We start from the raw sequence: 24,206 nt of genomic DNA, 5'->3' as shown, positions 1-24,206 counted from the left end.
TTTATAAATGCCTGCAGCCAGATCAGTTTCCAAATTTGATAAAGTTTGCTTGTAGTTTTTTGTCCATTTTTGGTACAACATACTTGTGTGAACAAACATTTTCCAAAATGAAGTATGTGAAATCTAACTATCGAGCAAATTTGTCCGATGATTATTTGAAATCAATTCTTACAATTGGCTCATCTAATCTGGAACCTGATTTCTATGAAATTTTGAAGTCAAAACATCAGTAGCATTCGTCACACTAATTTGGCTGCATAAAACTAAAGGCAGGAATCTATTTAGTTTACCCTGATTTTTTCCAACAAGATATGCTTTAATTTTTTCATGTTTATACTGTAATATTTGAGGAAATTAACTTACTGACACTTATTTTTTTTCCTTTGGCCCGCATAAATGTGGGAAATATATAATGTGGCCCTTACATTGAAAAGTTTGGAGACCCCTGGTATATACTGTACTGTACTAATTTTAATATTTTCATTTCAGACTACATGCACTTGGTATACTGTACAGAATTCATCAGCAAGTATGTAGCAATGTATACTACTAATGCACATCCCACAACCTATCCAACAGTGCATCTTTCAAAATCACTGAAATTAGGTATGCAATATGCAAGGAATTCTTCATTTTCATTTTGATAAATATGATATTTTTATTATAATAAAATAAGGTTTCCCATATAGTACTTACCAAACAATTACAAAGCTTTACCTGACAGTCAAAAATTCCAATTTCCTGACGCCGGCGTCGCTGCCATCGTTCATGTAGGTGATACAGGTCCTGCCCACTCTCGGGAGCCCTCGGTACTGCTAAGCTAACTACAGTCAATTCGTTGAGCCGCAATGTCCATCGGTGGGAAGGAGGGAAGGTTCTGATTATGTAATTGTTTGGTAAGTATATGTGTATCCTTATTTATTATAAAAATATCATTTTCACATAAGTGACACAAAAACTACTAAAAAGCTGAATCCACGCTACCCGGAAAGTGGGTACATGGTCAGCTTATGAAAATGTGCTCACATTTTAACTAATCTTTGCATTACCTTACCTTGTAAGAGAGCAGCTGCGGGTGAATACTGCCTCTAGTTGGTGTTCTCATCACCTGTAGGAGACGTGGCAGTAATGGCCAGGGTCGTCCCTACTAACAGTGGGGTTAGTAGGGATTTGTAACCATGTAGGTTCACCAATAGTTAACAAAATTTTTTAATTTTGCCCTTGCCGTGGGCTAAGACCAGATAATCCATAGAACCATCACCTACACTAAAAACCATAACCTACCCTAACCATAAAAAAACTGAAGGGTACTCCAGGTACAGTGTAATCCCAGGCTTCCCAACAACTCCACAACCTTAAAATCCAAGGCGAGGAGATGGTAGAGGGAAAACAGGTCACCCTTGCTTCCTTTCCCAACACCACTGACAATGGTCCCAATCTACAACAATTTTCTAAAACAGTCTCTGCGTCCTTTAAGAAATGTGATGCGAAAACTGATTTCAACCTCCAGAATGTCGATTGCAGAGTGGAGGATAGCATCATATTATGTCTAAAAGCTAATGAAGTCACCACTGCACAAATTTCATGCGCCTTTCCAGGAATGTAGTCCCCCAACGCTGAATCCTATGGAGAGCACTCTGCAGGATCCCTCCTATTCACCTCGCCCCTCTGGCATAGCCATACAAAGTAGTGGGAATAGGTGAGGACAACTGGACGCTCTCACTTGTCTAGCTAGCAGAACTAGAAGAAGCGAGTCATGGGCAGCCATCAACCTGCTGTGATGGCCATGACGCGAGTCTAGGAAAGTGTTATCATCTGGAAAAATGCTTTCCCAAGGAGGGTTACGAAACTCTCACATGGCAGGTGAAACGTTCGCCGCCACTGAGACAGGTCGGTCACACAAATGTGACCATTGTCTGGGTGGGGTTGAGCGTGCACCTGACTAGAGAGGGCCGGTGTCACCCTCCCAACGCATCCAAATCTTCGTCAAGGCCGAAACTTCTCAAAAGGACCGAATGGGGGATCCTCTACCGGTCTCATTGCATGCACGGTCCCAAAGGACCATCACGTCAACCTTGGGAACTGAGCAATCACTGTGAGAGTGATCACCAGCAAATAGGGAGTCACCTGAGCAACTCATTCCTTTCTTCCACTCCGTGTCCGAGTCATGATGGTGAGTGGACTCAGTGTCACCGACTCTGGATGCATGCAAATCCATAAATTTATGTGCACTTGGGGAAACTCGCAAATGAGCGCCCGACACAGAACTAGTCTTAGGGTTAGAACCTTTAGGACTAACTGCAGAAGTGTGAACCGAAGTTTGCGCTTCTACGGCTCCCAACACGCTAGGCCCTGGGGACAGCGTGATGGCTCCTGCTCCCGAGGGAAAGGGCAAGCCAGCGGAAGACCCAATTGCCTCCTCAGTTTGAGGAGGCAGACCCTTAGAAGTTCCGTGATGTGACTTCTTAGGGTGGGAGACTACCATCTCCTTCTTCAGCAGGGAGCCTTAGAAGTCAAAGGGGTGGACGCTGATTAAAAATATGACAATTCCGAAGAGGAAGATGACGACACTTAGCGAGCTCTCTTCCTCTTCTCCAAATTCTGCAAAACTTCTTCTACAGGATGAGGTACATTTACCAGCAAGAATAGAGCTAATAATCACAGAGCAGTGACAAAGGCTTTGTCCAGTGACAAAACGCCAGGACAGCAGCGGCAAATAAGATTTCCAGCAGGGGAACAGTACACTCACTCGAGGACCGATATCAAAGCATGCTACGAGTCACAGGTACAATTCCAAGGTTAGGATATTAAACAAGAAGAGATATCCAACCATCTACTGCAGTAATCAACTATCACCACTGTTAGCCTGTAAAAGGAACAAAATATTATTTAAAAAAAAAAGAATACTCCTCTTGCATCCAAGGGCACCGCCTTCCGAAATGAGAGGAGATCCCTCAAACACCAACACCACTAATCCCCTCTTCTATTTTCGTCCAATAGCTAGTGAAAGGACGGAGGAGGAGAAGAGGAAATACCAGAAGATATAAAGGACAAACCTCCACAGTTCCCATCAGTAATTTCCAAAGCGTAAGCGTAAATTTCGGATGAATACGTGTCTCGTCCTAACGTTAATGGGCAAAAATATGTAATAAGGATTGGCACACCCCTGCTGCCGACTTTTAACACAAAGCAGAAAGGCAGCTAGTAAGGCTATCACAAAAAGTTTGTTTCCATATTCAAGTTAATTAATTATTAACATCAAACACATTACATATGTACTAATTCCTTCAAAATAAAAAATTAAAGAACCCACCAGGAAAATTGTAATTAACGGCTAGTCAGCAAGAGCTCACAAACATACGTCTTCATCGGAAGATGGCTGAAAGCAAAGTGGAGTGTTTACATCCAGGCAGGCGGGTCTACCCGCCTACAAGACGGTAGTTACTGCCTAACCACCTTGTTCAAGAATTTAACAGCAGTATTCCAGCCTACGCTGAAAGTAATCCCTTATGTGAGGACCAAGGGTTTGTATATCGTGTAGAAAAAAAAAAAAAAAAGTTTTTGCTTTGTTCCCTCTTTTCAGCAAGCCAAGCATCTATCTCTTTAAAAGCCTTAGCTGAGGAAGACAAAACCATCTTCGGCATCTTCCAGGGTTTCAAAGAAGGCATACTATCCATAACAAAAGTCGATTCAGGAGACAATGGAGAAGTCGGCTTGAAAAATGACGGATATGTGGCGAGCAAGAACTTCATTAAAGCCACATCCACTGAAGAGGGAGCCTCTTGATCCTCTGTAGCTTTGTCTTCAGTCAAAATAGGAGAAAGATCCACATCTGCAGGAGCCTGAGGTGTGGCCGCGTCAACTTGTGTCCGTGTTGAAACAGCCTCTATCGGAGATTGCGGCACTGAAGCATCTCAAGGCATCTGAAGAGACGATACCAAGGAAGCTTTGATCACTACTCGTGGTGCTAGCTGAACCATTGTGGGCACTCGCTGAACCATCGCAAGCACTTACAGAGTTGTGGGAGCTTGAACTGAAGAAAGTGGCTTATTCAGTAAAAGCAGAATACTGTCGAGCTTTGACTGAATGGGATCTACTGTTTCAACAGCAGCAGCAGCGGGAGCTGAGGGAGTCAACGGAAGCTCCTGCGCGACACAAGCAGGTGCTAACTGGTGCACGACAGAAGGGAGCTCGGACACCAATGGGCGCTTAACTATGTCCGATGGGCACGCTTGCACGACAGATACAGGAGCTTGAAGAGGAGCCGAAGAGCGATGAGGAGCCTTGGGCACCACAGAAGCGTCAACTTTCGAGAGGCAGTTGGAAAAAAAAAGCTCTGGGCTGTCCCAATGACTGCAAGAAGGGTGTAGATCCCTAGGCTTCTTAGTAGGAACCACTGGAGCTGCAACCGAAGCGCCTCTCTGGAACGGCCGAGACTTGCTCCCCAAACACAACTGGCGTCGTGGAGACGAGTCATCCGAACTCGACAAGTTATGCACATCCAAGGAGAGACCTTTCCAATGGCTCTCCGTTGCAACCTGGGAAGTGACAACAGATTGAACTGAGGGGGTGACTGCTCGTGGGCAGACCCCACCAACCTACCTTGGGCTACCAGTTTGACTCCTCCCCTGCACCTTTGCCAGGAGCATCGGTGAGACAGACAGCCACCTTCTCCACTGCCACAACACTATCACTTTTCGCCTTGTCCATTAGGACCTTCACAGACGCACCAAGCTGCTCCATAGAGCAAAATGCTTATCAATCTTTTCTTCCAAACTGGTGATGGGGTTGGGATCAGAAGTGCGGGAGCCTGAAAGGGGAGAAGGTGGCTTAACCTCTTCATTACCGAAAGTTTGTTTGAAGGTAGGCGGGTACCACCATTCAAGTCTACTACACCGCCCCGGGTGCATAAAGGTGGTACGAAGAGTACCACCAAAACTCCTCTTTTCAGATAGGGACTTCCAATCATTCTGTAATTTCGGTTTGAAGAGTTTGGAGCAAAATAAACAGTATGACACGATGCCAGACGTATGATGAACCCAAAAAAATATTATTACTGCTTATAGTAGTGTGTAGGTGACAGATGAACTGCGTCTCAACAAAAAATCACAAAACCAGACAAGCGTAAACATGTAATAACTTCTACCCAAGTATAAAACCAGTTGCATCATCATTTACTGTATTTATTTATTTATTCACTTATTACATTTTACAAATAAAAGATATGAACACCAGATAAATGAAGGTAAAAATAAAGCCTTACAGTAACTTTATATATAAAAAACCAAACCAGAGAAAAAGCGAAAAAGCGATTTTTTCTGAGGACAAGAAACTTGAAAAATTAGTTTAGATACCCCTGATACCCCTAAAGTTGTTTTCTGTGATGAAACTAATCTTAGAAAACGTAGAAAACAACATCGACCAATTTTTGAGAGATATACTATAAAATTTGCGATTTCCATATTTATCGGCGGGGCTTTCGCTTTAGTTGTTGCTCTCTTTTTTTGTTATTTCGTGCTTATTTACTGTTCTATTTTGATAATACTTTATGTGCATGTTCCAGGTGGATATACCAACATTCTGTAAGACCGAATTTCTATTCAAGACTGTAGTTTTCTCACCGACCACCAGTGTCCCTTGTACAAGGGACACTAGCGAGAGATTCGGATCGGCAGCAAACGCAATGTTTACATTCTGCTCACCCACCCGGTAAAGAAGGGGCTAACAAGAGAAGTGGGAGCAGGAGGTAAGGAAATAACAGGAATACTCAAATCTGAATTCAATTCAGAAGAATCCTGGCTAGCTCATTTTGAATTAGTCCTAATCAAAGCTCTTCTCTTCCTGTGTCTCTCTAATTTCTTTAAATGAGATTTCAAACTCTTCCACTTCCTTTCATCCCAGTCAACACATTCATTACATTTATCATCAAATGAACATACTAGCCCTCTACGTTTAGTACATAAAGTGTGAGTATCATACGATTCCTTGGTTAGCCTAGTTTTGCAACCTCTAGCGCAATACCTAAAGCTAGCCAAACCTGTGTCTGACATTGTCGAAAACGCTAAGACCTGATGGTCATCAAGGAAAAAACAAAAAGTAAAAAGAAAAAAACTAACAAGAAGTAAAAAGAAAAAAACTACTTCTTTATCAAAGAACCTAACACTATCTAAATGATTTGTCGAGACGGCTAATACAAGAACAGAGCACTTCACCCATTGCGATTACAAAAGAAAAGTCCAAAAAATTTTCAGGAATAACTGCAACTGATAACTATAGCCATCAGCCAGCAGAAAACAAAACTGAACTCTTTGCCATGTTGTTCCTCTCTCTTGCCCCAAAAGTGGGCGGGAGCAATGTTACCTACCAAAACAAATAAAAAATTAGCGCACCCGCAAATTTTGGGATTTTAACTGCCGACGAGTGAAACTCTTAAATTATTTAATTACTGGGAAAGTTGTATAATTAAAATTACTATTTTTTCATATATCTTTTGTGACTGCACATTTTGATAAAACTATTAAAATACTCAGGTATAACCATTTTGAAAGTTTTTTTTCTAACTATCAAAACATGCAGTTCTAAGCATTTTTAAAGGGGTTTTAAGTATTCACAGATTTTAGCTATTTGCAGGGGTGTGGTACCCACCCCCAGCGAATATGGGGGGTCTACTGTACATAACTTTACCCAAAAAAAGGAAATGAAGAGATGAAAGGCTCCAAATACTGACGCAACATCAACACTTCCACATCATTTGGTGCTCAATGCAGTAATACCTACTGTAATAGTGTAATTATTAGTGAATAAAAGGGTTCACCCAGTAAGTAATATTCCCCTGATTGGAAGACAACTCCTAAGCAATATTCATCAAATATGAGTTATTGATAGCAAAATTTGCACATAATATCATATTCAAACCTGTGTAGCTTCAGTAAATCATGTTTGTATAATGTACGGACACTCCCACATTAAATGTGAGTAAATCAGTTATTCAAAAACTCTGCTGTAAGAAAAAAATATGTAACCTTTATTTAACTGAAGAGTAGAAATTAACAATTACCTGAGAGATATTTCCCATAAGGGCATCCAAGTCCACAGACTGTGATTCTTTTTGTGAAGGGGCTAACCGTATGACCTGCATGAGTGCCTCAAGATCATGAATGTATTCATGCTCTGTTGTTACAATTTCTTGCATCAACTCCCGACGTATATCCACTCTTGGTTTAACCTACAAAAGGAAAGACGCCAAAATATTTTCTCTCAGTACATTATCTAATATGAAAACACAATTTACTTTTTTCCAGACTGACACTATCATAAACAAAAGGTTCAGAAAAAATATGACAGTTCATCATTACACTTCACATACGTAGGTTTTGAAAATATTATTGGCAACAATAATATTTGCACACTATGTTTTTCAAGAGTGCACACAACTAATATTTTAAAAATTTCAAAATGATCACGCTTTAAGTGGCTGTTCTACATAATGATCCTAAAACTTCAAATTAGTTACAGAGTGGAGAAATACAAAAATAGGGTATGTACCTATATTAAAACTGATAAAAAGTTGGCAACTTGTAAAAGTAATATTGGCTTTTATTACCACTAACCAATAAACCTGGCATCACAGGAACTGATGGAAATTTGAAGTACCTGCATATTGAGTGCAACAAAGATGAGTGAACAGCTTCCTACAAGTTTACAAACATACACACCTTAGCATCCTCTTCACTTTTGACTTCTTCTTCAATTGCTTCATATCGACCATTATCATCATCTTCAGTATTAACGGATGTGGTGGCCTGGGAAGCTGCACTGTCCATATGCAATGATTTAACTGAAGTCTGAGTGATATCACTTTCAACTATGGACAAAAATAATATTCCAATAAGCAAAATGATTCTTTTCATCTGAATTTAAAATTTTAAGTTATCATAAAATAAGAAAAGGTAAAGGGAAATGACTAAAGGTAATATATCAATGTCCTTCAAACACTCATGAGCTGTCGATGTACAGAGTATATTACTACATACTTTATACCATACCTTCAGGTGGCAAGGAATAATATTCTTCACTCTCTTCAAGCTTTGGAGGAGGTGGAGGAGCTGGTCTTTGTGGCAATATAGCAGGAGAGGTGTTCCCATTCTGAGCTTCTGTTTGACAAACCAATAAGATGGATCTTGTAAAAGCAATACTTCAATAAATCATCATAAGATTTCTGCTCCAATTTAATTTTTATAAACAGTAAAAAAAGTAAAAATAAAGTAGTAAATAAAATGGAATAAACTTTTACTTCAACCCATAGCACTGACCCATTACAACATTTTTGACTCTCCTTGAAGCACTGAATTCACCTCAAACACTGCAGTTTAAAAATGACTGGAGCACAAAAATATTTTTACTGTTTTTGTTAAAATTATGTCAGATTCCAGTAGCCAAAATTGTCAACATTTCAAGAACAATAATTATCCTAGCAAACTTTAAAAAAATATTTTATTGCAATACATATATTACAGTATATTTCTGAGTATAAGAGGACCTTTAAATCCTACAATTCACCCCTAAAATTGGGAGTTGTCTTATACTATCATTCTAAAAACCAAACCTTGAATTCTAAGTAATGTTTTTGGGTAGGCTAGCCTCAGCCTCGGTGCGATAACCACTGACATACACAAAAAGATTCATATTATAATATAAACTGATAATAAAGTAAAACTATTTTTACCTTATATATTATTGGCATATTCAAGAAATAATTCCATTTTAATGAAATCAACATATATGTATGCAAACCCCACTGAGAAAATGTGAACAATGAGTTATGGTTGTGCTCACAGAAACATTGAACTTTTAGTAACCTTTCAGGGACTTCAATGACAGCATAATTATGGTACTAGTAATAACATTTAGGAAACCTATGTTCATTTTCATTAAAAATTCATTATCATTTTGATGAATTAACACAATTTTGGATTACATACAACTGTTTAGACCAATTGGGTCATACGAACGATAATTATCATACATTAGACTAACCTCTGCCTGCATCTCTTTATCCCATCTTCTAGTTAAATAAGTTAAAAAGTAAAAGACAATGATAAAAAATAAGTTAAAAAGTAAAAGACAATGATAAAAGCATTGTTAGTAATGGTATACTCGTTGCATGTGTACAGCCGTAAACAACCAAATGAAAAAAAGTTGATTTGCTATGAACAACCAAATTGGATAACAACAGCTGTTTTGGTTGCATTTCAACCATCGTATGGCAGTAAATAATTGCTGTATTTAAGTTACAAATTATATTAAGTAGAATAGAACTAATATATTTTTACATTACACTACTGCATACCCTTATTTGTTATGGAGAAAAGATTGGCAAGGAAATATACAGCTAAACTTAAGCTGCAAGTTGTAGCTGAAGCTGAGAAAACAATGTTCAAGCTTTGAATGACTATAAATCCTCGTGCATCAGCAACATGGATGAAAATTGACAGTAAATAATAGTGGAGAAGAAACCATTTTAATAAAAAAAAAAATACTGGCCATGAAAGAACACATTATATTGCTGTTTTCACACAGATTAAAAATAAATACGTAAAGCTCATATTATGAAGAAATACGTTGAAAGCAAACGGAATAAGTTAATTAAAAAAAAAATGCGCCCAATGCCATCTATTAATGAAAAAATAACAAAATTTAGTTCACAACATGATATATTCAAGTCACGTTTTGACTTAACACACTTCATATAATGAGAAGCAAGAAAATTGCTCTGAATCGAGTTAAATATGGCAAAACAAACTTTCCTCCATCCTCAACTGATTTTTTCAAACCAAATCACTGATTACTTTGTTTTTACTTTATAATAATACTATACAGTAATATAAGATTGTATATTCTTGTCTAAAAATTGCCGATTTTCAGTTGCTGGCAATATTTGCTTATCATCAAGCTGTTGGAATTGAATGCCCACCGGTAACCGGGGACTGCCTGTACAGTAGTATTGGATATGGTGAAGTAAAGCATAACTTTTTTCAGAGATCGATGGAAAAGATGCATACTATTCGTTATCTTTGCAGTTATATCAAGTTACTAATATGTGAATACTGCATAAGCTAATTTTATTTTCTCATGTAGATGCAACCCCCTTAAAATTAACTTCAAAATTAGGTCTTCAAAAGTCACATGATATGCTAGTATATACGGTAACCAAAAGCTAACCAATACGGTTTTGTAACTTAGCAGTCGTCTATACTACAGATACGAGATGAACTCATGATAATTACCTCGTCTTATCTAAAGGTCGTCTTATACATGGAAATATATGGTAGCTAAACAAGTGAGAAACAATCAAAGTTACATACATATCAAATAAAAGAAGATCCCTTTACTAACTTGGATGATTGTCTAGTTCACCAGTTCTCTACCAGGTATGTTTTGAATGTTTTATCTCTTGTCAGAATTCTTCATGACAGCCATTAAGTTGTGGGGAAGCTGGGATGGGTCTATTTTAACAGAAGGTAAGTATCCAAATATATAATGAATTTTTTCTCATACAAACTCTTATTATTTGAGATGACTCTTTACCTACTGTTAAAAATAGCTGATTCCCATATAAAAGATAAAATGATGAGTAGTGCAGCTAGAAAAAATCCACTCAGCCAAATGAGCCAGAGGTTTCTTGCATCAAACCCAACCATTCTTGCCAGATTTTGAATCCTTCTCGGACATTACTAGTAGATTCCATTCAGAGAGGAAGGTTCTCATATTTGCTTGCAACATGAAGAGACCTTCATGCCTGGGTCTGAAAGCGCCCCAACTGACAGTCAATGAAAAATAAATAACTTAAAGTATAAAGGTACTCTTCTGTACAACAGATGTACCTTCATGCTCCCAATAAAATCAAAACCTGAGCTTTATAATAAAGTCAAAATGACTGCTTCGTCTTTAGTTCAAGAAAAGACTTTACCAGCTATCACTAACAGACTAAGGGCTTTACAGTTCTTGAACACAATTTCTAGATCCTTCAGGTAGTGAGCAGAATAATCCATATTGCATTCTACTGCACTGCATCAATCACATAATCAAGTGACAAATTTGCCAAAAAACTTAATGAAGAACCAACATTATGAATGTTACCTCCAATAGAAGTACAAGATCTAGAACTAGTTTCTCATGCACTAGCCTGATCAAATATTTGTCTAGCAACATTAAAACAAATGGTTTATGTACTTTGCTCCTTATAGATCTAAACTTATCTAAATAAATCTGAATTGCCTGAACAGGACAGAAAAGTGCTTCCTCTGCATTCCCCACAAAAGAACTCAAATTCTGAATTCTTACAATCCTTGATATTAACTTAGCCTGAACATCACTCTTAGTTCTGAATATGGCAAAAAAGATAAAAGTCTACTGTTCACAGCAGCCTACCTTATAGGAGAATACTTGCGATTAACTTAAACTTTAACTGTCACTAGTGCTACCAAAAAGTGTTTTCACACATAAATACTTCAGTGGAACTGATCTCAAAGGCTCAACAGGAAATGCAGATAAAATCTTACAACTTCATTCAAAGTCCAGAGAGAGACTGATATTGAGTTCTGTGGGCTTCAATCTCAAACAATCTCAACACCTCAATAATGCATGGATCTATGACCCACAATAGCCAACACCAAAACTCTTACTATACCTAAGAAAGCAAAAATCTTTATAATGTCTAGAGATAGGATGCTGGAAATCCCTTTAGAATGGCAGCAAGAGTAATACACAAGCTGCTCCTTCTTATACTAAGGTAAGGTTGTTTCTCTTCTGATCAAGGATACATTCCAAGATGCATTAAAGGCCCTCTCACTCTGAGGAGACTGTGGCATGCAGAGGGGTTAAAAGGAACCACAAAAAATATATGTCACTGTGCAGTTCTTTGCATTTGAAACTTGTTCAACATTTTCTTTACAACTGCTAAAGGAGGAAAGGTATATGCATCTAAATTGGACCAATCTTGAAGAAACATGTCCACTGTCAAAGCCTGCGGGCACTGCAAGGTGGGACAATAGACTGGCCATTCCTGTTCATCCATGATGCTAACAAGTCCAAGTTTGGAGAGCCAAACTGATTCTACACTGACAAGCAAACTTGTGGAGGTAATGCCCACCCTGCTGGTAGAGAATGCCCTTTCCTGATCAGTTGACTTGTCAAAACTATGTTGAAGTTGATTATATGCAACTGTGGCAGGATTAGATAAGCTAAAAACAAAAAACTCTTGAAACCACACTTGTACTTACCACACACTCAGGGTGAGGAGCTGTGCTGCTGTCCGCTGGATATACAGTGGTCCCCCTGTATTCGCGGGGGATGCGTACCAGACCCCCCGTGAATAGTTAGAACCAGCGAATGTTTGGAACCCCCATAAAAACGCTAAAAACAGCCTATTTTGTTAGTTAAAACTCAAGAAAAACCCCTACAAATTTTCATACTTGGTTTTTTTAATAGTTTTATCACAAAAAATGCATTTTATGATGAAATTGATTGAAAAAACCAGGAATTTGTGGATATTTCTTGTAGAAAAATACCGTGATTGCGCGAATTTTCCGCGAATAATGTGGGGAAACATTCCCAAGAGAAATCCGCGAATGTGTGAGTCCGCGAATCCGGAGAAAGCGAATACAGGGGGTCCACTGTATAACTAGGCTAGGCTAAGCTAGGCTAGCCATCATAACACAAAATACAAGCAACCGAACAAGATAACAACCACACAACAATTCAATAACCATACAACAAAAGACCACTGCACAAATAATCGCTATCCATACCAAAAAATAATAACCACACAAGTCAACACACCGCCTACAATATCAAGGAACCACAACCACAACACTCAACAACTCATCTACAACCCAACAGAACTCACAAGCACAACAAACTCAACAACACAGGCACAACAACCTTCAAACATACAATACCAACAACAATTCAAACAACAGCTTCAAAAAACACGAAATAACTGAACATCAATATTACTGATACCAACAACTCTGACTGAACAGCACCGGCTCTGCTCCCAGACACGCTCACTTTTCCCGACGCTTGTAACCAATGCTCGCCACTCATATACACAGCGAGCGCCACAATAGACACGCCTCACAACCGCCATTAAACCACTTCCATTTATTCCTCCACCAATCTCTCTCTCTCTCTTTCACGCAACCCTCAGAGATTTTGTCAAATATAAACCACCATTATCACTCCTCCATATTACCTCCCCCGGTACAATTGACAATGTCTCCTTACTCTTGCAACATCCACACTAAATCGCCTTTCCAAATTCAAGGATGCTCGGATGGAGGCCCCCTGGATCTTGTTTGGGGACCCTCATACATTCTCTCTGTTACATCGCCATCCACTTCTTCCAAACCGCTTTCATTTAAATCCCCATTATCTCCCTCACTACTATCCTCCCAAGTCTAATTAACTACTTCATCGACATCTAGCTCTGGTCCCAACATCTCCCCTATTTCTGCTACCAAACCACTCAGGTCATCTGTACTTCTGTACGGATGAACCAACACTAACTTTCGAACTCCCAGACCCATTTGTTCACTGACACTCGGCTCACATTTATTCACTTTCAACCACTCACTCATCGCATTCTCCCGAACATACTGTCGCATACTAAAGGACCCACCCTACTGAATCTCCTTTGTACCTAGTTTCCCGAATTCCCTGCCTGACTCATAATCTTTTTCAGATTTATAAACTCTCATACGCTCTCTGGTACAATCGCTAACAACTTTCGCACTAACTCTTTACACTATTTATCCCTTCGTCCCCAAACTTTTTCCTAGCTAATGTTTCCAACCTGTATATATACACTGACAAAGACTCACCAACATTCATTCTTGCCTCCTCAAAATCATGTTTTCTCCTATATCTAACGCTACTCTTTATCCTCTTCACCTGTTCCACAATCCTGGCTTTCACACTCTCATAAGGCACATTCCCTACACTCATAATTACCCCATACATATGCAACAAAATCCCGTCAAAAAGCTTCCCAACTCTCGTTATCCGCATATTTAGCCACACAATACTTCTCATATTCCTTAAAAAAGTCCCCTATGTCCCTACTACCATATTCCTCATATTGTGCACATCAGGGTACCCCTCTAATATACACAGTCTTTCATACTTCCCACTCACTCTCACTCTCATTTTTGCTACTTCCATTCTGATCCCTCTTAACCTCGTCCGAATACAACGAATCAACTTCCATACTAACATCCAAGCTCTTGATTACGCTCTTCTTACCCTCCTTCTTTCTACCTACCTGTTTCCACTCTGCCATCTAAATCACTCTCAGCCCTTTCCCCATTGTAGTATTCAGTCCTAGTCTCATCCTGTCCGTCATCCTTACTAACCTTCTTTCCCTTAGTCGTCTTCTTGTCCTCAGCCCCCTTTTTATTCTTGTCCTCAGGTTTATCCTTATCCTGTCTCTGCCCCTTCTTTCCCTTACTTATCACAACCAAATCACCTTCCGTCACTTGTACTCTCATCCACTTGTTTTTTCACTTTCTTAATTGCTCCTGGCCCATCACAATACCCAAGTAGGCCTATCTCCTACTGCTCCCTCTCTCATGAATCCCTTCATCATCTGCACTGCATTCATCATTACTCCAAATTTTGTGTCCATTTTCTCAACCATTTTCTCTTCTGCTCCTTTCACTTCTTCTTTCACTTCCACTTTTGCACTCCTTAGCATTCCTCTCATTTCCTCTAACTCGCTCTTCAGCTCCTCACACTCTACCCTCAACCTCTCATTCTCTTCTTCCACTCTTTCCTTAACTTCCCTCAACAACTGCAACTCTTCCTTCAGCCTCTCCACTTCAGTCAAACCTTCCAAACTCACTTTCTTCACCAATCATACAACCCACCACACCAATCGTCCTAGAGCTGCCACACCAGCAGCCCCACGTTGGGCACCAATAAATAATGTGGCGGGATTACACAAGCTAAAAACAAAAAAAAATTCTTAAAACCACACTTGTACTTACCACACACTCAAGGTGAGGAGCTGCACTACTGTCTGCTGGATATATAGCTAGGCTAGGCTAGGCTAGGTTAGCTGTCATTACACAACACAAACAACCGAACAAGGACAACAACCACACAACAATTCAATAACCATACACCAAAAGACCACTGTTGTAAAAACCCCAGGGACTTTACCTACACCTGATCATCTGCTTCTTTCCCAGAACAAGAAGTTTCTATTGTTGGTGAAGATATGAAGGAAAGGCTATAGGAAATGATGTCAATGGAGGGGAAACTGAAAAAAGGAATTACTGAACTCTCCTTCAGTAACTCCACCACCATAGTGCTAAGCCTCTCCAGAAATGCCAGAGGGCCTGGAGTCTGCCTTCTAAAACCTTAGGGCTGAACAGGTCCCCAACAAGTTTAAGCAGCTGAAAAATCTCTATAAACCAAAGTAGGTCCCATCTCCTGTGTGGGATAAACATTTAATAATAGATACAAGCATAATTGTTCTCTCTTCTTCAAAACTGTGTTAGTATAAGCATGTGACCATTTGGCCCCCATTTCTGAAAAGGCCTAGTCCATCAAGTCAAAATCTCTAATGACTCTCCCCATACTAAATTCCAGCTGGTGCTACATACTCCTTACGCTATCATACTGAGCAGAAATTCAACAAAAGATAAAATTTATTTAACTCTAAACAGTAACTTAGACAAAATCTGTCTCAACATTGTTGAAAGCACTTTGCTAATCTTAAGAGCATGTCTTTTTATGATATGCGCCCATATCATAACAGGCGGCAACTTCAAAAAACAATTAAGACAGACACTATAGTATTCTTAAAACAAGCTTGGTGCAGCATAGCCTGAGAAATTTCAATGAGTTGCACTTTATTTTGGGGGAGAATATCTGGATTTCTTCAAAGAATTAATGGGAACAGAAATGCCTGAAGATAACAAGAGACCTAGTCTCTGCTAAATCTCTTTCCTCCACTAAATAAGGATAAAGCAAAGCACAACTCCTTTTAGCAAGTGCTGTAAAACAGGAGACTCCGTTTCAATCTCCTCTTCTGTCATCCCAGGAGTCAGGGTAGCAGTGGATGACTCCTCAAAACTAGTCTGGTTCTACTGAAGAGGAAAGTGAAGAAACACGGACTGCTATGGCTCACCTGAGACTACACCACGAATAAGCAAAAGAAAACAAAACGCCTATAGACACCACAGAAAAGAGAAGGATTTAAGGAAGGGGGAAAAGAAGTGCCAACAACACCTGACAACCTGCCTAACATGAAAGTCTCGACATACCCCTCAAAGACAGAAATCTTGTAAGTAACACTGCTAGAAAGGCATCTAGTTAAGAATCAACCAAAGATTCCAAACAATGAAAAAATGGAAAGGAAAACATTAGCATAGGCAGAAGAAAGAGACTCATCAATAGCCAAAAAAAAAAAGATGTACCAGAGGCTGAAGGAAGATACTCGTCAACAGCCAAAGAAAGCAAATGTAAAGATTACACAGGTACATTTCAAAGAGAAAGATAAATATTGGCAGTCCCCCGTTATCGGCAGCCTCAGTTATCGGCGATCTGGTCAATGGTCCTTGTCTAGTGCCAAAAACCAATCGTTGCCGAAATGAGCCGATTTTCAGTTATCGTCGTTGAAACATGCTTAACAGAGGTGCCATTAACTGATTATTGGTGCCAAAATCTGGTTATCAGTGCCGATAAACACCGAAAATCACTGAGTTTCAGTTATTGGTGATTTTCGCTTATCATCGCGCCATCAAAACAGAACCCCACTGATAACCCTGGGACTGCCTGTAAAAGACAAAGCTTTGGATTATGAAATAGAAGTCAAAGAGATCAGTTCAATAACCTAGTTAATATAACACCAAATTTAGAACAGCTCACCACAAACATAATTTTTTAATAACACTGCCTATAACTATGCTTATTAGTCCAGGCAGTGCTAACATCATCTTAGTAGATACCTATACCAGAGATGTTGAAACTGATGATAAGATTTATAATTACCAAAATTATCCCTTGATGACTGCATTAAACAGGTATCAGAATACTATGGTAAATGAAAGAAAGGTGACAGAGGGCACAGAACTACATTGCCCCAAATTATTGCAGGCCAGTCCTGAGTTTGGGCCCTAAGGGCAAATGCACCGACACTGTACCTTTACAAGGGGAACACGAAAAGATTGCATAATAAAGGGGGACACGGAACAGGTCTATATAACTATGTTAAAGCTTTTGCTGACTCTAATTCCGCTCTAACTTCTTGAAATGCTTTTCCTGAACTGAAAGAGGAGCTGAAGAAGTCTCCAGTCTAGCTAAAGGAGTAGCAGAGAAAAAAGCTGGAGACTGAGTAGAGACAACAAAGGCAAAGGCACATAATTAAGAAGCAGGAACAAAGATAAATTATGCCCTGACTAAACTACATAGGCAGATCTCAATTATTGGCGGTCTCGGTTAATGGCGATCCGGTTTATGGTCTTTGTGTAGCGCCATAAAATTGGCGATTTGTGGCGCCATAATGGGCTGAGTTTTGGTCATCGGCGCCATAAGGTGCCGACAATAGTTATTGCACCATAACATACCTTACAGAAGTGCCATTAACTGGTTATCGGCACCATAAGTGCCATAAATTGCAGTTTCAGTTAATGCTGGTTTTCGCTTATCACCACCCACAGAGAACAGAACCCCCGTCGATAGCCAGGGACTGCCTGTACTTGCTTTCTCGATCTATCTCCTTCCCTTCTCTTCTAAGACTAAAAAACAAGCGTAAAGTCCTTTGATCATATCCTACATTTCTCACACCTATTTTCAAGATCACACTATAGACACCTGCTGCCAGCATAAACAGTGTGTCTATCTAATTCAAAATTAGACAGATATCTGCTGCCAGCATAAACAGGGTGTCTCTCTAATTCAAAATTAACCATCCTGCTAACACAGTAATCATCTACACAGCTTGACATTCGTGACTTTGCTTCCTATGGAAGTTATTCTCAAGAACAAAGGCACAGTTACAATACCATGAAAACAGGTATCTCCTAAACAATCGAAATATCAGCAATCACAAATTGCTGCGGCATTAAAATCTGACAAGAGCTAATACGTACATTCAAAACAAGCCTGGTGAAGAACAGGTGAACTAAACAGTCAACCCAGTCAGCCAAGCGGCCTTTTTATTTGAATGCTGACTCACCTACAGGCACAAAGATAAAGCTATCTTTCAACATTATAAAAAATATACAGTAAGAAGTGACTGACCTCCAATGTAGTTAATGTTACAAACAGAAAAAGCCCTCTGGAATTATGTACTTAACAGTTCACTTCACAAAATCTACAGCTTTATCACACTTACAGCAACCATAATGATAACAAAATCTAAGGCTAAACACAATCTACAGTTACATACCAGACGGATATGTTCCTTCATTATTCAATGAGACATTAGATACATCATCTGGAAACGAAGCACTACTTGCACTATCACCACGAATCAACTGACCACTTCCAGAAACTGTTTCCCTCCTTGATAATCGTAACTGGAGTTTATTAGATGATAAAGTCTTGCCTGATTGGGGCTTCAAAACTTTGGAATAAATTGGCTCAGCAGGAGGCTTAGGTTGTACAGATTTTGAAGTGAAAATTTCAGTACTGGTAATTTCCTGCTCATCTTCTTTTGATACTGATTTCACAGAGTTAATTTTCCCGACACTAACTCTGGGTGGCACTGGAGGAATATTTTTAGTTCTAGGAGCTACAGCTGGTTTCTTATCTGCTACAGAATTACATTCTTCAGACTTGCTAGCATCAGAAGCTGTGCTGGTAGGTCCAGCACCACCTGACAAAGACCTGGACACTCTAGGTGGTATGACTGGAGGTCCAATTTCGGATTTTGTCATAAGTTCTGATACTTCTCTCTCAGTAAACACACTTTCACTGGGTCTTTTATCAGTGAGTGTAGTACTCTTACATGCTGTATCTAGGGATGCTATATTTTTTGCAAGAACTGATTCCACTTCCTGTTGTTTAATACTTCCAAAATCACCCTTATTATAGGACCTTCTACTTCCTGCCATGTTGTATGGGGAGGCACTTCTTGACCGAGAGGAAGGTGTGGTAGTTTGCATGAGTTGCCTAGATTCTCTCTCACAACTTTGCTCTGATGATGCATCTGGTATTTGAGAACTGATCTCTTGTGGTTTTGAAGTTAACTCAAACAGCATTGAGAGATAATTCTGGGGACACATACCTTTTGAACCACTCAAATTTTCAGCTATAACCCAATTATCATCAACAAATTTTATCACTTTCAAAATATCTCCTTTTGACATTGTCACATCACCTGCTTGAACTCCTTCAAAACTATATTCTGCTTTAGCATAACCTAAATATGGCTGTGCCATAGTATCAGCTCTAGCTAAAAACATCTCCTCTTCATTATGAAGGCAATTCACAATTATGTCTACATAAGATGTAGGAAATATTCCCTTACAATTTCCAAGTTGTCCCAGAGTCCAATGAGAGTCAATGTGTTTCAGAAGATGTATGATATCTCCCTTTTTGAAAGTTAGTTCATTAGGATACTGTGCCTTGAATGAAAAGATTGCTTTGCCATATGGTTCAATTCCCGTATTGTCCTCATTGTAGCCTGGAGACGACATTGTGCTATATTGTTTAATCAGGTTGTTGTGAACATTGTTGTTATTAGTTACATTGTCTTTATTATTGTTTAACATGTTCTGTGAAAAATACTCCTCTACTTCCTTAGATAAGGAATTGAGCAGATCTTCACATCCACCATCTTGAGTATTAACTAAGGCACTCATTTGCTGAACATGTCCAAAACCATTCAAATCAGCATCTGGAGCACTCTCATACTGGTCAGAATTTGTTTTTGTAACAATGTCTTCATTTATGTTCTCATATCTGTATAATGTATCTGATGGCTCATCAGACTGAGTATTTTCTCTGTTCACATAAGCTGCAAAGGAACCTGAAACATTTTCATATCTTGGTTTCAAGTTAGTGAAAGAATCTGAGGCACTTTCTTGGCTGAAAGGAGGGATAATTAGCTGAGGATCACACATGCCCCTTGTGGCATTTTTGTTAGAACCAGAGGAGAATAAACCAGGCATATTCTGCTTAAAATAATCATCATCAAGCAAATCAATATCATCACTGGCATCAATGGTCTTCCAGTGAGTGGATGTTTTGGACAGAGTGGCAGGAGGGTCAGAGGAAAGGGGTTCTATAATTGCTCTAACAGAACTAGAGTCTGCATCACTAATGTTAGACATTAACTGGCCAGCATTGACTTCATAAGGTACTTCAGTGGACGCTACTGTGTTTCCAGGCCTGTCTGTTAGAAAATCACTGCCTGGGTCTTGGTAATTATCAACAGGAAAATAGTCTGGAGCTGGGGCTTGCTGTGAGAGGGCAGATGGTGAAGGCACATTTGAAGTCTCAATAATATCAACAAAGTCACAGGGAAATATTCCAGTAGATCCATTGCTCTCCCCTCTGTAAAGAAAATCAATGAAGTGGTAATTAATCTATGGAGATTTCATTTGCATACATCAGCAATAAAGAAATGCTAATAGCATTACTTATTTGATAATTAAATAGTATAAATTTTCATACTAAATTTATTATTTGGATACTTACTTACTGTTAAAGATAGCTTACATCTCCATTCCAATAGGTGAGTCAGCATTCACACAAAAGATTGAATGGCTGCCTGAATGACTGTCTACTACACCTGTTTTCCACCAGGTGTATTTCAAGTGTTTCAGCTCTTGTTAGAATTCTCCTTGATAGCCAACTAAGTTGTGGGGAGGCTGGGTAGGGTCTTCTTCAACAGTAAGTAAGTATCCAAATAATGACACTTTTATAATAATATTAGATATTACATATACTTACCAAGCAATTAGATACAGTCAACTCCCAATATTCTCAGATTCATGATTCAGGGACTGCCCTAGTCGCAGATTTTCTATGGACCATATTTACCCCTTATTTGTGGAAATTTTGCACATTCGAGTATTTTTCACTGAGAAATATTGACAAATTACTGTATTTTCATATAATTTTCAGGACTATATGCACTTTTAGCGATAAAACTGCAGTGGGCCCCCTGTATTCACGGATTCTCTCTGGCCCATACCTACCTATTATTTGTGGGGAATTCGCCCATTTGTGGGTTTTTCTGACGATAAATAATCACTAATTAGTGTATTTTCATGCTATTTTCATGACTAAATACATTTTTATGATACAAAAATGATTTACTAATCTTAAAGTATTAATACTGATCAATACTGTATCAGTAAATTTAATAAGATTAAATGATATCACATAATAGCATTAATAATTCTCTCTCTCTCTTACGCAGATATATGTTTTTTGTATGATAAATGATTTACTAATTTTCAAATATTAATATTAATGCAAACAGCAATCAATTCATTAAAGAAAATACTATAGTGAATTAGTAAGATTTTAGTTTATTGATTAAAAAATTATGTAAGAATGAAATGATGGAAATCCCTGTCTCCATGAATCATTCTTTCGAACTCCAGGAACCAAGCTGAGGTCCAACAGCTGTCAAATATATCAAGTAATCTGACAGGAGGGGAGGGAGTGTGTTTCTCTCTCTCTCTCTCTCTCTCTCTCTCTCTCTCTCTCTCTCTCTCTCTCTCTCTCTCTCTCTCTCTACTGAGATAATAGTAATAGTAATGTAGTTACAAAAATCATATGTGATAGTAGTTTACAGAAATACTACCACAATCTTTCCATTTCATTCTTTCAAAATAAGGATAATTATCTCTCTCTCTCTCTCTCTCTCTCTCTCTCTCCTCTCTCTCTCTCTCTCTCTCTCTCTTACAGAGATGTATGTTTTTTTTTGTAGGATAAATGATTTACTAATTTTCAAATATAAATATTAATGTAAACAGCAATAATACCAATTCATTAAAAATAAAAAAATTATGTAAGAATGAAGGAAAATCCATTCTACCCTGCATCTTGTCTTTGAACTCCAGGTAGCCAAGTTGAGGTGGCTGGGGTCCACCAGCTGTAAAATATATCAAGTAATGTGACTGTAGGGGGAGAGTGTTGCCCACTTAAGATGAGAGAATTTCTTTGGTACATGTGTATATGTGTATTAATACTTTTGCATAATAATAATAATAATAATAATAATAATAATAATAATAATAATAATAATAATAATAATAATAATAATAATACAAAGTACAAGAGAGGGGACTAAACAACACAATAGAAGATGTAAAACAGAGACTTAAAGCCAAAGCACATAAGATCCAACGGTACATGAACAGGAATAAGGGATACCAACAGAACAAACTATTTGGAACCAACCAGAAAAGACTATACAGCCAACTAAGAGGGGAAGACAACCACCAAGAAATTCCTGAAGCCGAACCAAGTAAGAGACTCTGGGAAAACATATGGAGCAATCCGGTATCACACAACAAACATGCAACATGGCTCCAGGAAGTCAAGGAAGAAGAAACAGGGATAATAAAACAAAGATTCACAGAGATCACGACAGACACAGTCAGACACCAACTAAAGAAAATGCCAAACTGGAAAGCCCCAGGTCCCGATGAAGTCCATGGATACTGGCTCAAAAACTTCAAGGCTCTACACCCACGAATAGCAGAACAACTCCAGCATTGTATCACAAATCACCATGTGCCCAAATGGATCATCACAGGAAGAACATCCTAGTACAAAAAGACAAGAGCAAGGGAAATATAGCCAGTATCTACAGACCTATCACCTGCCTACCAATAATGTGGAAGTTACTAACAGGTATCATCAGTGAAAGGCTATACAACTACCTAGAGGAGACAAACACCATCCCCCACCAACAGTGAAGGCATCCTAGTACTTCTAGGGGACCTAGCTCCCTGCACCACAACACGGATTATTGCTTGCTGCGACTCTACAGCCGAAGTCAAAGAGACAAAGTTTACCATTGCTGACGTCCTCCTCCTTGAACAGACTATCGCTTAGCCCAAGGGGAGCTCTCGACAGAACCCTCTTATTAACGTCTGGAAAATGAGGAGGCAGATGACTCAAATATAAATCCATCCTCTTCTTGCCAAAGAATGTAGTGCACCCCGCTGAAATGTTGGCCTGGTATGCCAATCCCATCGACATGGAGGTGATCAGGTTGTCGAACAAAACCGGATCCGAAGGAACATACCCTTCCTGCTTCAAAAAACCCATTAAGCCCGACAACATCCACATGGAATGGGACAACGCTTCAGACTGATTGTGGAAGTGTCCTCCAAAAAACTTGCTTTACGCAAGGAAACCCCTACCAGCCAAGATGCCGATGGAACCCTAGATAGAAGAGCTTCCACTGATTCATTAAGAGGCACTCTATTACCAGCAGAAGGCTTACCAGCTACACCGTATAACCCCTTCAGAATAGGAAACAAGGTTGAATCCTGTTTATTAACCCTATGAGTATTTCTAACCTAGTGTCCGCCTCCCTCAACCCTTGCTCGACACGACCGAGCCAAACTAACTTACTAGAAGTTTGGGGAACCGCTGGCTTCAAACATTGCCTGATTAGGCAGTACCAATTCCTCCGGAGCTTTAGACTGCGGATACAGTAAATGAATGAAGTCTACCATCCGCTTGTACTCGCTTGCGCTAGTCTGTGGAAAAGCAATTTCTGGAGCTTGTTCTTCATCTTCTAGTAGCCCTCCCCATCAGACTTGTCCGGCAGCACCGGAGCAGGAAAAGAGATGACCACCAAGAAAACCTAGCCCTGAAGAAGGGGAACCCACTACCTCTGTACCCTTTGCTACCTTACCCAACATACCTGAACCTGCACCGGAGCCAACCCCCGATGGTTGCGCAAAACCACCATTGCCAATAAGCGATCACGCACCGCCTGCCTCTGCCGCAATCTCCACCAACAGGTGTACACCTGGAATCAAAACCCCAGAGCTGAACGCCCTCGATTGTGCAACCTTTCTGCCACCGAGATATGAAGGCGCAACTGCTATGCAAGCCACAGCAGGCTGCGCCAAGCCTACGTCATACACAGGTGATGACGCAGTACCTGAGCCTAACACCTACTGACGCACTGATCCAGCATCTACGAGTGGAGAAGCCAC

General features: G+C 39.4%; 1 protein-coding gene across 4 annotated transcripts in view; it reads right to left on the bottom strand.

Moving 5' to 3' along the window:
- The window catches only part of LOC135222616 (dynamin-binding protein-like), a 334,340-nt gene that overhangs the window by 141,354 nt on the left and 168,780 nt on the right, over positions 1-24,206 (bottom strand). For all 4 annotated transcript variants that reach the window (XM_064260713.1, XM_064260714.1, XM_064260712.1 and 1 more), the window contains 4 exons: positions 18,458-20,568; positions 8,046-8,153; positions 7,716-7,864; positions 7,058-7,225 (listed from right to left, as the gene is read on the bottom strand). In XM_064260713.1, coding sequence (XP_064116783.1) covers positions 7,058-7,225; positions 7,716-7,864; positions 8,046-8,153; positions 18,458-20,568 — 2,536 coding nt within the window. The remainder of the gene's footprint in view (positions 1-7,057; positions 7,226-7,715; positions 7,865-8,045; positions 8,154-18,457; positions 20,569-24,206) is intronic.

This window comes from Macrobrachium nipponense, chromosome 8 (genome assembly GCF_015104395.2).
Source record: "Macrobrachium nipponense isolate FS-2020 chromosome 8, ASM1510439v2, whole genome shotgun sequence".
Taxonomy (NCBI): domain Eukaryota; kingdom Metazoa; phylum Arthropoda; class Malacostraca; order Decapoda; family Palaemonidae; genus Macrobrachium; species Macrobrachium nipponense.
This window is presented reverse-complemented; position numbering and strand designations above follow the sequence as displayed.